Source organism: Erithacus rubecula (assembly GCF_903797595.1).
Source record: "Erithacus rubecula genome assembly, contig: SUPER_W_unloc_1, whole genome shotgun sequence".
In the NCBI taxonomy this organism is placed as follows: Eukaryota; Metazoa; Chordata; class Aves; order Passeriformes; family Muscicapidae; genus Erithacus; species Erithacus rubecula.
Genome location: NW_027635709.1, coordinates 1,961,984 through 1,976,111, shown reverse-complemented (window position 1 = coordinate 1,976,111; position 14,128 = coordinate 1,961,984). Strand labels below are relative to the sequence as shown.

General features: G+C 41.8%; 1 protein-coding gene across 1 annotated transcript in view; it reads right to left on the bottom strand.

Annotated features, from left to right (window-relative positions):
* Positions 1-253: 253 nt before the first annotated feature.
* Positions 254-14,128, bottom strand: part of LOC306814081 (electromotor neuron-associated protein 1-like) — a 97,533-nt gene continuing 83,658 nt past the window's right edge. Inside the window, exons 4-5 of the mRNA XM_079329796.1 lie at positions 10,341-10,481; positions 254-307 (exon numbers count right to left, since the gene is read on the bottom strand). Of these exons, the coding sequence (XP_079185922.1) occupies positions 269-307; positions 10,341-10,481 (180 nt within the window). The 3' untranslated portion in view covers positions 254-268. The remainder of the gene's footprint in view (positions 308-10,340; positions 10,482-14,128) is intronic.

Sequence of the window (14,128 nt, the reverse complement as noted above, 5' to 3'; positions counted from 1 at the left end):
GTAAAATTCAATGCAAAATATACCCACGTGGTATAATGCAAAATAGTACAACCTTCTTTGCAGACACTCAATTAGTAGTTCAAGCTATAGGAGCAGTTTTCATAAAGGTAATATAGATTAGACTGCAGGTGAATAATTTGAAAGTCTTGGACTACAAACTGAATCAGCAAAAGAAATTGATATATAAAAAGAGATGCTTGATTGAAGTAGATCTCTGTGGTCCTCTGTCTATGTCTTGCTTCCTTTCTTTGCATTACATAATTTATTTTCAGCACTTACCAATAATAAAATGCAACAAAAACAATGGCTGTAATCAAAAGAAAAGTTATCATACTGTCCTAGGTTACAATGTAAAGATGTGCCCAAAAGTATGTATTCTATCACCATCTGCTGAAACCAGGTGGGAGAGTGATTCTTATCTCTGTGGGAGATATACTCTGCTAATGGACCATCTGTTAAAAACCAGGTGGGGCAATGCTCTATCTTTCCCTCCACCCATCCTTCCTCCAGGAAGATATATTCTGTTAATGGGCCATTGAGTCCCACTGCATGACTGATAAAATTGCATCATCCCATTGTGAGATGCTTCACCCAAGGGGGAGGAGCCAAACATTTCCTACCTAGATAAAACCAGATATTTGGAACACTAAGGCAGCCCTTACCCACTGGTTTCCAGAGGACAAGAGCTATCAGACCTTTCTACAGGATCACTACTTCATCAAGACCACTTCATCTGAACTGCTACCACCACCCTAACTAGATGGGTGTCAGGTTTCATTCTGACTCCATCAGTAGTTTTTCTTTTGCACTATTGCATGTATTTTATTTTTTTCTTTTTTCCTATTAAATTGTATTTCTGACTTGGAGTCTCTCATTGGTTTTGCTTTCAAACCATTACACATACCAATAACTAAATAAAGCAGAAAATACATATTTTCTATCTTTGTTGTATTGAAACCATTGATATGAGTATAAATAAATCTCACTCCTATGTCAGACATGGCTTTGTCTGTAAAAAAGTAAAGCAAATAAAATCAAAAAAGCGAAACTTGTCTCAACCAGCATGCCCAGATCCCTTTCTGCAGGGCTGATCTCCACCCACTCATCTTACAATCTATACTCACATTTGGCATTACCCTGTCCCAGGTGCAGAATTCAGCATTTGGACTTGTTAAACTTCATTGCCCAATGCTCTGATCTATGTAGATCCTTCTGCAAGGCCTTTAGTCCCTCAAGAGAATCAACAGCACCTCCCAGTTTGGAATCATCAGCAAATTTGCTAAAGGTAGATTTAAATCCTGCATCGAGATCATTGATAAATATATTGAACAGAACTGGCCCTAGAACTGAGACCTAAGGAAGTCCATTAGTGACTGGTCACCAGCCAGATATAGCCCCATTCACTACAACCCTTCGAGCCATACCCTTCAGCCAGTTCTTCAGCCAGCCCACATTAAGCCCACTCATCCCATAGCTGGGCAACTTTTCCAGAAGGATGCTGTGAGGGACAGCAACAAAAGCCTTACTAAAATCCAGAAAAACTACATCCATCGCCCTGCCTTCACCCACTAGTTGGGTGACCTTATTATAGAAGGTCTCCAACCTCTCTGGAAAACCTGTTTCAGTGTTTCACCACTCACAATACTAAAAAAAAAAAATATTTCTTATATCTAGTCTAAATCATCGCTCTTTTAGTTTAAAAACATTATGCCTTATTCTATTTCAACAGGCCCTGCTAAAAAGTCTGACCCCAAATGGATAAAACATTAAACAGGGGCTCATGAAAACTTTTCTTTTTCAGTGCTGAACTTTCAAAATTCACCCCACTGAAATGTTCCTATTTAATTTTGGGAACTAAATACCTAGGTGATGCCTTGGGTTTTAGCTTTTTATATTTTTCAGATTCTCTGCTGCTTAGTGTCTAACTCTGAAACTTCATATTAGGTGTTAGTAAGTCCTCTTCGCAGGGTAGTTAGACAAAACAATACCTTCCTAGCTAGAGAATCAAGGACACCCGTTACCCAAAAAGCATAAACAACGGCTAGGGAAAGGGCGCAAGCCAGGGGGCTGATACTTCATGGCCTGGGGCTGTGATTGGACAATTGCCCCAATGTTTAGATGAATAAAAACTTATAAAAGGGTAAAAACTCGTGACTGGGATGCATCTTGGATTAGACTTGAGTGTAGCCCCAACCAGGCTCTTGCACTGCCCGAGGTGTATCCTTTTAATAAATACCTATTCTATTCCTTTTGCTCTGTCTAGTCTCTGTTCCAGGTCAGCCTTTCCAGGCATCAGTTCTGGCCACCACAAAAGGACTTTAAGGCATCTGGAAAACCCCTGGACTTGAGGAACATTCAGCTCCTGTCCCCCATCCCCCCCCGTCCCCCCCCCACTCCTGCCAGCACTCTGGGGGGGCCCAGCTGCAGTCCAGAAGGTACCAGAGCCCAAGAACCCCTGGGACTGGTACAGAGACTCATGAGTAACTGGATAAGTGGTATTCTGCTTTAGCACCTAAGTTAGGTGTTTAGAGATCTCTTGTAATTTTGTTTAGTGTTGAAGGACCCTAGGAGTCCAGGTGGAGTTGCTGATGCTCTTCACCTCCCTGCTAGTAGTAAGAGAGGATGCTCTCTGAAAATCGGGGTTCGATTGCAGAGATATTGGCCTGAGGCCAGCAGTGGGTCAGTTCTCGTGCTGCAGTTCTGAAAGGCAGGAGTTCGAAATCCATCTCTGGCTTATTCTTTGGTTTCTTTCTCCCTGGTTCTTTTGATCTCCATGGACTTTCTCACTCATAACTGTTAACATATGGGATGTATATTCTCTTGTATGTGTTGTAATAATAATATTCCCATAGATAGTCCTTTGGGATTAGTATCGAAAAATTGGGGGGACGTAACTGGGGGGGAGTCATTGCTTTTTGAAAACAAACTTTTCAGACTCTCCAAAAATATCTGGCCTACTTATGAACTTAATAACATGAGGTGTGGCCAAAATTCAGTAGTTTTCCTAAGAAATTAATATCAAGTTTGATTTCCCGTATACGCAAATACAGATACCCTGATGAATTAGAATATGCTAGGCTTTTTATGATCTTAGCATGTCAACAAAGCCCAGCAGCAAACAAAAAGGAAGGATATATCTTGGTCGTAAAAAAAAAAAAAAAAAGAGAGGAAAAGTAAAAAAGGAGAGCCAATATTGAATAGGGAATATAAAAACAAGAAGGAGGCCGAGTTAGACCTCATCGCCCCTGATTTGAGAACAGGGACCTCCCCGGTCTGATTGGGGAGAGGCTCTTCCACTCCTGTCTCCGGCGGAGCAAGGGGGGCATGGGGGGGCATGCCCCTAGCAGGGTCCCAGTCAGTAAAGGAGGAGAAAGGCGAGCCTTGGCAGGCACAGACACCACCGCCCACATCCGCCGCCATCCTCACTGTTGTCATCAGGGAAAGAGGCAGGCTTGGGGGAAGGGGACTTTTGCTGAGAGGGCAGAGAGGGGCCCTCCCACGGGAGGAGTACTGCCTCCTCTGCTCATAGGCCTGTGAGTCTCCAATATGGTATAAACCTTGCTTAGCGCTTTCTAGAATTAAGATTAATTGAAGCAGATCTAATATTACAGCAGAATATACAGAGTCAGACAGCTCTTGCTTGGGTGGTTCTGAGGAAGAGGAGGAGGATGAAATTGATGCAGTAATTGCAGCTTTGAGAAAGTGAAGGAGCGGAAAGATTGCTAAAAAGGCCATCAAAGAGTGCAATTCAATAGTGAAACCTACTAGATAAAAAAAAAAAAAAGAAAAAGAACCAATTTTACAAGCTCCATTATGACAAGCAGTTGACAACCAAGGGCTGATATATTTAAAGGTTCATTACTCCCTTATCCAGTTAGAGCAATGGAAAACTACAGTGGAGAAATATGAAGAGAACCCAGATAAAGTGGCCACATTAGTAGAAAGAGCAATTAACACACAAAACCCTGATTGGGCTGATTTGAACTCTATGTTAGACACATTACTTGATCCCACTGAGACACAAATGGCCAATAAAGCTATCACAACATCAGTAGTGGCCAGCATAGCTATTGGGCTGCTTCAAGGCACTGTCTCAGATATTTCCCCTAGAAAATCCTGGCTGGGATCCAAATATACCAGAACATATGGCGAGGCTAAAACTATATCAAAGTCTTGTGGTATATGGGTTAAAACATGGTGTTCCTAAAGCTATAAATTGGTCAAAAATTTATGCAATAAAGCATAATTATCATGAATCACCCAGTGATTTTTTTAACAGATTAAGAGAAGCTGCAATTCAATATACAGATTTAGATCCCGAGTCAAATGATGGTAAAGCCCATCTAATTCTGTTGTTTATGGGTCAGGCTTCAGATGATATAAGAAGAAAGCTGCAAAAGATAGAGGGAGTTCGAGACATAGATAAAATGCTAGAAGTAGCCTGGAGGGTGTTTCAACACAGGGGCCCAACTGAAAAAGTTAAATCCCAACCTAGTAAGAAGGCAACTCAGGAAAAGTCATCCAAGAAAACTTCCCATATGGAGAAGAATCAATGTGCTTACTGTAAGAAATGGGGACATTGGCAGAAGGACTGTTTAGCACTGAAAGAAAAATCCTCAGTTCCCCGACTCCCAGTAGTACAAGCCTCAAGCGGTTCAAGTTCTAAATGATGGGGACTGAATGCTACCGCCCTGGCGGAACCTTTGGTTATTGGTAAACTGGGGAAAGATGACATCAAGTTTTTAGTAGATACTAGAACAGCATATTCTGTGTTAAATACGTCAGAAGAGAAACTGAGTCACAATACTGTACATGTTGTTGGGGTGACTGGAGTAAGCGAAACATGACCTTTCTTCCAATCTTTAAAATTCAAACTGGGGAAGCACTGGGTAACCCATCCATTCCTCTATATGCCTAAGTCCCCATAAGCATTGCTGGGGAGGGATTTGTTAGAAACAGAAATTAAATTTAAAAAGGGGGAGGGTATAAGAGTGATAATTCCTGAATCTAAATTTGTTGAAGTTGCTGCACTTGTTACACAGGAAAAAAATTGTGAAATTCCCATTGAAGTTGAAAATGCGGTCAATCCAATAGTATGGGCCAGTGATATCCCAGGAAGATCCAAACGGGCAGAACCAGTGAGTATTGCACTCAGACCAGAAGCCACACCGGTAAGGCAAAAACAATACCCTTTGAAATTTGAGAACTGTAAGGGATTGGCATCTATAATTGAAAAATTCCTACAACATGGTCTGTTAGTGCAATGTGAGTCCAAATTCAACACCCCCATTTTAGCTGTTAAGAAAGCAGATGGTAAGAGTTACTGATTAGTACATGATTTAAGAGCAATTAACAAAATTACAGAGGACATACACCCAACAGTAGCCAATCCCTACACCCTTTTGACCACACTGACAGATGAATTAGGGTGGTTTACTGTTGAAGACCTGAAGGATGCCTTTTTCTGCATTCCTGTACACAAAAACAGCCAAGAGCTTTTTGCTTTTGAGTGGGAAAATCCCAATACAGGGAGGAAAAGTCAACTTGGACAGTTTTACCAAGGGTTTCAAGAATAGCCCAACAATCTTTGGAAACCAGCTAGCAAAGGAATTGGAGGACTGGAAAAGACAGGAGTCAGAAGGAGTTATTCTTCAATACGTGGATGACATCCTCATTGTGACTAGAATCAGACATGACTGCATACAATTGAATGTAAGTTTATTTAACTTCTTGGGACTGAGTGGGTACAGAGTTTCTAAAGACAAAGCACAGATTGCTAAAGAAGCAGTAGTTTACTTGGGGCTTGGCATCTTCCGTGGACATCGACAGCTCAACAAAGAACGGAAAGATGCCATCTGTTGACTCCCAGAGCCCCATACAGCGAGAGAGATGCAAGCTTTCCTGGGAATGCTAGGTTGGTGTCGTTTGTGGATAGCAAATTATGGACTGCTGGTAAAACCCCTATATGGAGGATTAAAGGCAGCCAAGAAAATAATTACACACAGTAGAGCAGCTTTTTAACAGCTGAAATACTCACTAATGACAGCTCCAGCACTGGGACTTCCAGACTTGACTAAGTCATTTGAACTTTTTACATATGAAAGACTGAATCTAGCTTTGGAGGTACTAGCACAGTGCCTCAGAAACCAATGGAGGGCTGTGGCCTACTTTTCCAAACAGCTGGAAAGTGTTGCCCAAGGCTGGCCAGGGTGCCTGAAGGCTGTGGCAGCCACTGTCATCTTGATCCAGAAAGCCCGAAAACTCACCCTTGGGTGAAACACTGTAGTATATGTACCCCATAAAGTAACAGCTGTACTTGAAAAAAAGGGGGGACATTGGCTGTCTGGCAACCGGATGCTTAAATATCAGGCACTGTTATTAGAGCAGGTTGATGTTACCTTGAAAATAAGTTTTGTTTTTAACCCTGCCATGTTTCTGTCCTTCACCTTAATTGCTGGTATGCCTAAGCATGACTGTCTACAGACAATTGAAGAAGTCTATTCCAGCTGACAAGACCTAAAAGATGTGCCCTTGGAAAATCCATATTGAATCTTTTTACAGATGGGAGCAGCTTCATGAAAAATGGTAAAAGGATGACAGGTTATGCAGTAACCATGCAAGACAAAGTGATTGAGGCAAAGGCCCTGCCAGCAGGTGTGTCATCACAAAAAGCTGAATTGATTGCACTGGCAAGAGCCCTAGACCTGAGCAAAGGAAAGAAGGTAAATATACGGACTGACTATAAATATGCATTTAGTGTTTTCCACACCCATGGAGACATCTGGAAGGAGAGAGGACTTCTGAACACTCAAGGTAATCAAATTAAACATACTGAACAAATACTTGCCCTCAGAGAGCATTAAAAAACCTGCAGAGGTAGTAGCTATCATGCATTGTAGAGGTCATAAAAAAGGGAAAACCACTCCAGAACTGGGAAATCATTTTGCTGATAAAGCAACAAGAGGAATTGCAGAAAAAGGTATTCTTGCAGTAATTCAACAAAAAGACATTGATTTGTCAGGGTTCACCACAAAATATGACCAAACAGACCACAAACTAATTAAATTCCTTAAAGCTGAGATCGCAGAAAGTGGATGTGCTGTTATACCAGCAAATCAGGTTGTAGTCCCACCCCTGATCCTTTGGGAGCTAGCTCAGAGAGAACATGAAAACACACATTTTGGGGTTGAAAATCTTCTGAAACATCAAAAAAGGTAGTAATAAGAAAAAGAATGACTGACATAGTACAATCAAGAGTGAACAAATGTGAAATCTGCTGCAAAAACAACCCTGAGATGGGGAAAAGAGTTGTTCAGAGTGACAAAAGCAGGAGATCTTCCTGAAGATTACTGGCAAATAGATTTTGTGGAGTTACCATGCAAAGAGGGATACTGGTACATACTGGTATTAGTTGACACCTTCAGTGGATGGTCAGAGGCTTACTCCTGTCGCACTAATACAACCACCAAAGTGGTGAAAGTTTTGCTCAATCATATAATTCTGAGGTTTGGGGTTCCCTTGGGGATGTCATCAGATAGGGGACCACATTTTGTTACAACCGTAGTTAAAGAGGTTATTGGATTTTGGGAATTACTTGGGATCTGCATATACCTTATAGACTCCAAGCAAGTGGTAAAGTTGAACGTATGAATGGGACTTTCAAAACACAAATAAGCAAAATTTGTCTGGAAACATCCATGACATTGGTTCAAGCCTTGCCTATAGCTTTACTGAGAATCCGCATACAGCTGAGAGAGAGGGATAACATCAATCCCTATGAAATACTGTACCGCAGACCATATCAGATTTGGCATATTCCAGGTGAAATCCACATGAAGGGGAAACTTGATTTACAGAGATATCTAATGGCTTTAGGTTCCACTTTGCAGAAGCTCCAGAATTACGTCGTGCTATCCAGACCTATAGGACAGGACACAACTCCACATTCCTTCAAGCCTGGAGACTGGGTCTATGTTAATTGGTGGGATGGTGAGCCTCTACAAGCCAAGTAGAGAAGACCATTCCAAGTTCTGCAGACCACCCCAACTGCAGTCAAAGTTGCTTGCAAAGGACCCTGGATTCACTACTCCAGAATTAAGAAAGCTTCTACTCCTGAAACAACTGTAAAACCAGAGACTGATACAGGCAAAAACATGTTTTAAATGATTCCTCTTCTGTGCCTAAAGAACTATTTATGATAATAGTTATTTTTCTTTGCATAATATCCGACTGTACAAGACACTACTACTGTTATGTATTTATTACTGTTCACTATTGTTTATTGCTATTATTAGTTCTTTATTGTTAGATACTTATCTATTATTAGATATTTACTGTTAGAGATATGTACTGTTATTAGATACTTATCCATTGTTAGATATTTATTTACCATTTGATAGTTATCTGTTGTTAGTTACTATTGTCAGATACTTAACTGATATTAAATACCTATTATTAGTAGATATTTAGAATAGAGACTTGACAAGGTAAAGGCCTTGTCAAGCCTCTAAAGGGGGGAAATGATGCCTTGGGATTTAGCTTTTTATATTTTTCAGATTCTCTGCTGCTTAGTGTCTAACTCTGAAACTTCATATTAGGTGTTAGTAAGTCCTCTTCACAGGGTAGTTAGACAAAACAATACCTTCCTAGCTAGAGAATCAAGGACACCCGTTACCCAAAAAGCATAAAAAACGGCTAGGGAAAGGGGGCAAGCCAGGGGACTGAGACTTTGTGGCCTGGGGCTGTGGTTGGATAACTGACCCCAATGTGTAGACAAATCAAAACTTATAAAAGGGCAAAAACTCGTGACTGGGATCCATCTTGGATTGGACTTGGGTGTAGCCCCGGCCAGGCTCTTGCACTGCCTGAGGTTTACCCTTTTAATAAATACCGATTTTGTTCCTTTTGCTCTGTCTAGTCTCTGTTCCAGGTCAGCCGTTCCAGGCATCATAGGGACACAGTCATATAGATTATTTAAATATATATACATTACACAGCAGCCAAATTAAGTGTGACAGCTTGTTTAATATGGGTTCCTGCCCTACTGGGACTTTCAGAAATTAAGCAAGACAGCAAAATAACAAGTCATGAACGAAACAGCATTAAATGTTGGTATGTTTAATTCTTGTACTTTTGTTCTTTAAATCAAGCAAGATTTACAGATTTTACTATAAAAATGTTAAACAATACAGTTGTCCTGGTTTGAAGGACAGATGTCTGCCAATAAAGGCAGAAGTTCCTCTTTGAAATAGAAAATTTAAGTTTTCTCCCTCTCGGGTATTATAATTGTTTGAATCAAAAACTCTAAGGCAGAGATAAGGGGGTAGGAGTAAGAGCTCTTTACTAACATATCTAACCATACAAACAGAAACAACAGGAGTTATTAAAATTAGCAACAAAACAGAACAAATAACTCAGTTCCAGTCCTTTCTTTAGCCGCAGGCACACCCTGCCTGTGTCTGTTCCCGGTGGTGAAAAACATGGCAGGGCCCACACAGCTGCGGAGAGCAGGCGGGAGCAGAGGGGCAGGGGCGGCAGCCGCCACGCTGTGTCTCAGGTGGGAGCAGAGTGGAGGGGCAGCTCCCCGCTCACCGTTTGAGTCCTGGTGGTCAGCTGTGTCCTCAAAGGTAGGAGGCTGGAGCGGGGCAGATGCAGAGCAGTCTGACGGCAGTATGCCTGGCTCCCCCGCGTTCTCACCACGTGGGCTGGAGACGGGGCGTCTTCTTCCTCTGAGCTCGCAGGATGAGTGAGCAGCCTGCCCCCAGAAGCCAGCCCCCCACCTACCCCTTTGTCTAGTCCTCAAAAGAGCATGGGTGTAACCCGGCAGGCCCCCTTAACATGATAATGGGAAAAATTCTTTAAATTGAGACAGTAAGAGAACAAAACCTAACCCCCAACAACAGTAAAGAAGCCAAACAGGTAGGTCGTGCAAAAAACTACACCCATTCCAGCAGATAGTCTGTCTTATTTCATGTTACTTATTACTGAACTGCCATCAGGGAAGAACCTGCTGTCAAATTCAACTGCTTTGTATGTGCACCTTAGATAAACAAACTGAATATTTTAAACACAACACTGTCTCCTTCCATTGTCAAAATGTTCCTTGGTTTTCTCTTTCTTGAAACTGCAGTTTAATTCCCCAAATTAAAATGTAATTCCGTTGTAAAGCAATTTATGTCAAAACTGAAGTAAATTAAATGTCTTTAAATAAAGACTCTATTAAAGAGTAAAAAGCATCAGCAGTAGTTAGCTAATGCTAATTCTAACAAGAGGACCATTTTTAGTCTTAAAAACCTGCGCAATCACATGACAATATATGGTAAACACTTTTCTGAACACACCTCTTGATCTGCGAAGATCTCAATGAAATTATTGAAGGAGAAGGTCCCTGACTGAAGAATGAGTTCTCCTGTGTTTCCAAAGCACTGTCCAGTTAGTACAAGGAGCTTCTGTCGTGCAGCATCTGTGATCATTAAGCGCACCTAAGGAGAAGAAACATATCAGTAATGGGAATTATCGTGTGGTTGTACATTCCTCTGAGAACATAAGGTTTGCCTCATCTAATTTAAGGCATATTTTACACCAAAGCCTCCATAGGACTGTCAAAGCATTTTCAAGTTATGGAGTGTTTTTATTCTCTGGAGCTTGATGATGGCACAAATAGAGTTGAGTGTTTATGGGTGTGAGAAATGTATGTGTGATTCGTGTTACGATGTGATAGTAAAAATAAAACCATGCGAATGCTGTGTGATGAGTGCCTGGGATGATTATAAGAATCAATTTAAAGAAAGTCAAATAAGGCATGGAACAAAAGAAAAGAGAAATTGTAGTTATGCTTGCCTAAGAGAAATTGTGGTTATGCTTGCTTAAGATAACTTGTGATTATGTCTGCTTGCATAAAAATAAGGAACTTGCTCTTATATCTGCTTGCATAGAACAAAAATTAAGGAAACTGTGAAAATTGTATTAAGCAAATAACTATAGTTATATAAATAGCTAATAACTACGCATGCAGAGAGAAAAGGTCAGGAAAAAGACACTGAGGAAGACATCGAGCCTTCATCCAAAAGACCACAGAAAGAAGGCAAACAACCCCCTAGCAACAGCCAACACCTGCACAGAAGACGACCATTGATGTGGAATCAAGGAAACGAAAGAAGGAGGGGATTACCAGGAAAACGAAACTCAGACTGAATAAAAGAGCAGAACTAATGCTAAGTGATGTGCCTTGTCAGTGGAACGGTGACTCCCCGGCGCACTCAACGCTGTTTGCTTGCTGCTTTTTCTATTAATAAATAGTCATTAGAGAGATCACAATTTCTCATGAATTTATAACATGGGTAAGAATCAGGAGAAACGCTAACAAGGCAGATATCCTGGTGGGAGTCTCTTATAGACTACCCAACCGAGATGAAGAGACAGATGAAATATTCTATAAGCAACTGGGAGAAGTCTCACAACTGCTAGCCCTTGTTCTCCTGGGGGACTTCAATTTACCAGATATCTGCTGGAAATACAATACAGCAGAGAGAAAACAGCCTAGAAGATTCTTGGAGTGCGTGGAAGAAAACTTGCTGACACAGCTGGTGAGGGAGCCAGTTAGGGAAGGCACTCCCTGGACTTGCTGTTTGTGAACAGAGAAGGACTCATGGGTGATGCGATGTTTGGAGACTATCTTGGGCATAGCGATCATGAAATTATTGAGTTTTCAATTCTCAGAAAAGTAAGGAGGGGTGTCAGCAGAACTGCCACCTGGGACTTCTGCAGGGCAGGCTTTGGCTTGTTAAGGAGACTGGTTGAGAGAGTTCCTTGGGAGGCAGTCCTGAAGAGCAAAGAACTCCAAGAAGGCTGGAAGTCTGTCTCACCTTTTTGCTACCATTATTATTAATATTATTGTTATTATATTATATTAGTTTCAATTATTAAATTGTTTTTATCTGAACCCATGATTATTTTTCTTTTCCTGATTCTCTGCCCCATCCCACCAGGGTGGGGGGAAGCATGCAAGTGGCTGCATGATACTTAGTGGCCAGTTGAGGTAAAACCTTGGTAAGCAAAAAAAAGAAACTAAATAAAAGTAATGACACAAGGAAAAATTGAGTAAGGAGCAAAAAAGAACAAAATTTGAATGAAAAAGTATATATTCCTTCCCTAACTCTTGTTGAATTTTAATAACACCGTATCAGGACACCCTTGAGCAGCTGTATCCTAGATGCTAATGTCAGACTGGTTTTGGAAGGCAAATTTTCTTTTCCCAGTGTACAACATTACTTGTCATTCTGTAACAAAGCTGTCACTAAAAAGTAACAGCCTTAAATCACACATAAAAGTTGCATATTTAGACTGCCATTCTGTTCAATTCCCTACAAATTTTAAGGATATTTCTCTTTCACCATAAATATCATCCAGCACTCAGGTAGAGTCACATGTACTATTTACATCTCATGATACCACTAACTATGAACACTATAACTTTTTAAGTGTACCAGCCCAAGACCTTTTTCAAATCAGTAATAAATTATGTAGATACTTGATGGCTCAAAGGAACTTACAATGAAGAAATAAACTTTTGCATTTTGAAATAACTGTTAAATATTTTAAACTAGAGCTTTGTTATTTTATTTTACCCTCATTATAGCTAGTAATAATTACTGTTTTCCTCCAGAGGGAGATTTACTCACATGCTAAGAAAAATCCATATATTCAGTATACTTCTGTATACTTCTGTACTGTACAGTAAAATTTTTGTAAATGTGCTGAGTTGACCTTCAGTGGCCGCCATGATTTCACCAAGCCTTTTTATGACATATTGTATGTAGTATCCTATGACTTCATGCTCTTGTTATAAGTCACACTTCAACTTTCTTTTCTTCCTTTATATACCAAAACGCTGCTATAAGGAGCCTTCTCTTCTCTATGCTGAACAGTCCAAATTATCTCAGCCTGTCTTTATTGGTGAGGTGCTCCAGCCCTCTCATCTTCATGGTCCTCCTCTGGACTGTCTCCAACAGGCTGATGCCCTTACTGTGCTGAGGACCCCAGAGCTGAATGCAGTACTCTAGGTTAGGTGGTGTTGGGGGTTGGGGTTTGTTCCCTTACCGTCCCAGTTTGAAGAATTTTTCCCATTATTATGCTAAGGAAGCCTGCGGGTTACACCCAGGCTCTTTTCAGGGCTCGAGACAAAGGGGTAGGTGGGGGTTGGCTTCGGGGTTTTTTCACTCGCCGGCGAGGTCTGAGGAAAGAGGACTGCCCGTTTCCAGCCACGCGGTCCGAATGCCGGGGAGCGAGGTTTCTCTGCGGTCGGACAGTGCCCTGCATCTGCTCCGCATCCAGCCTCCTACCTCTGAGACCACAGCTGACCACCAAAAATCCAAACGGTGAGCGGAGAGCCCTTCCTCCACCCTTGTCCTACATGGGACACAGCTGCCGCTGCCGCCTTCCCCCCGCTCCCGTCTGCCACCTCCGCAGCTGCGCGGACCCTGCCCCCCGCCTTTCACCACCGGGACTGGACGCAGGCAGAGTGTGTCTGTGCTGAAAAAAAGGACTGGAATTGAGTTATTTGTTCTGTTTTGTTGTTCATTTTCATAGCTGCTGTTGTTTCTGTTTGTCCGGTTAGATGTATTAGTAAAGAGCTGTTATTCCTACCCCCTTATCTCGGCCTGAGAGTTCCTGATTGAAAAATTATAATACTCTGGAGGGAGGGGGCTTACATTGTCTATTTCAAAGAGGATCTTCTGCCTTTATTGCCAGACACCTGTCCTGCAAACCAGGACAGGTGGGGTCTCTCGAGAGCAGAGCAGAGGGGGAGAATCACCTCCCTGAATCTGCTGGTAATGCTTCTTTTGATGCAGCACAGGATATGTTTGGCTATCTCAGCTGCAAGTGCACATTCTTAGGTCACGTCAAGCTTCTTGTCAATCAACAACTCCAAGTCCACATCAGCCTAGCCTATATTGTGCTTGGGATTGCCCTGACCCAGGTCCAGGACCTTTCTCTTGGCCTTGTTGAACTTCATAAGGTTTGCTCGTACGCACAGTGCCCACCTCTCAGGCCTGTCAAGGTCCCTCTGAGTGGCATCCCATCCTACTGGCATTTCTGGATGGCCCTTCTCTGGACTCATTCCAACAGG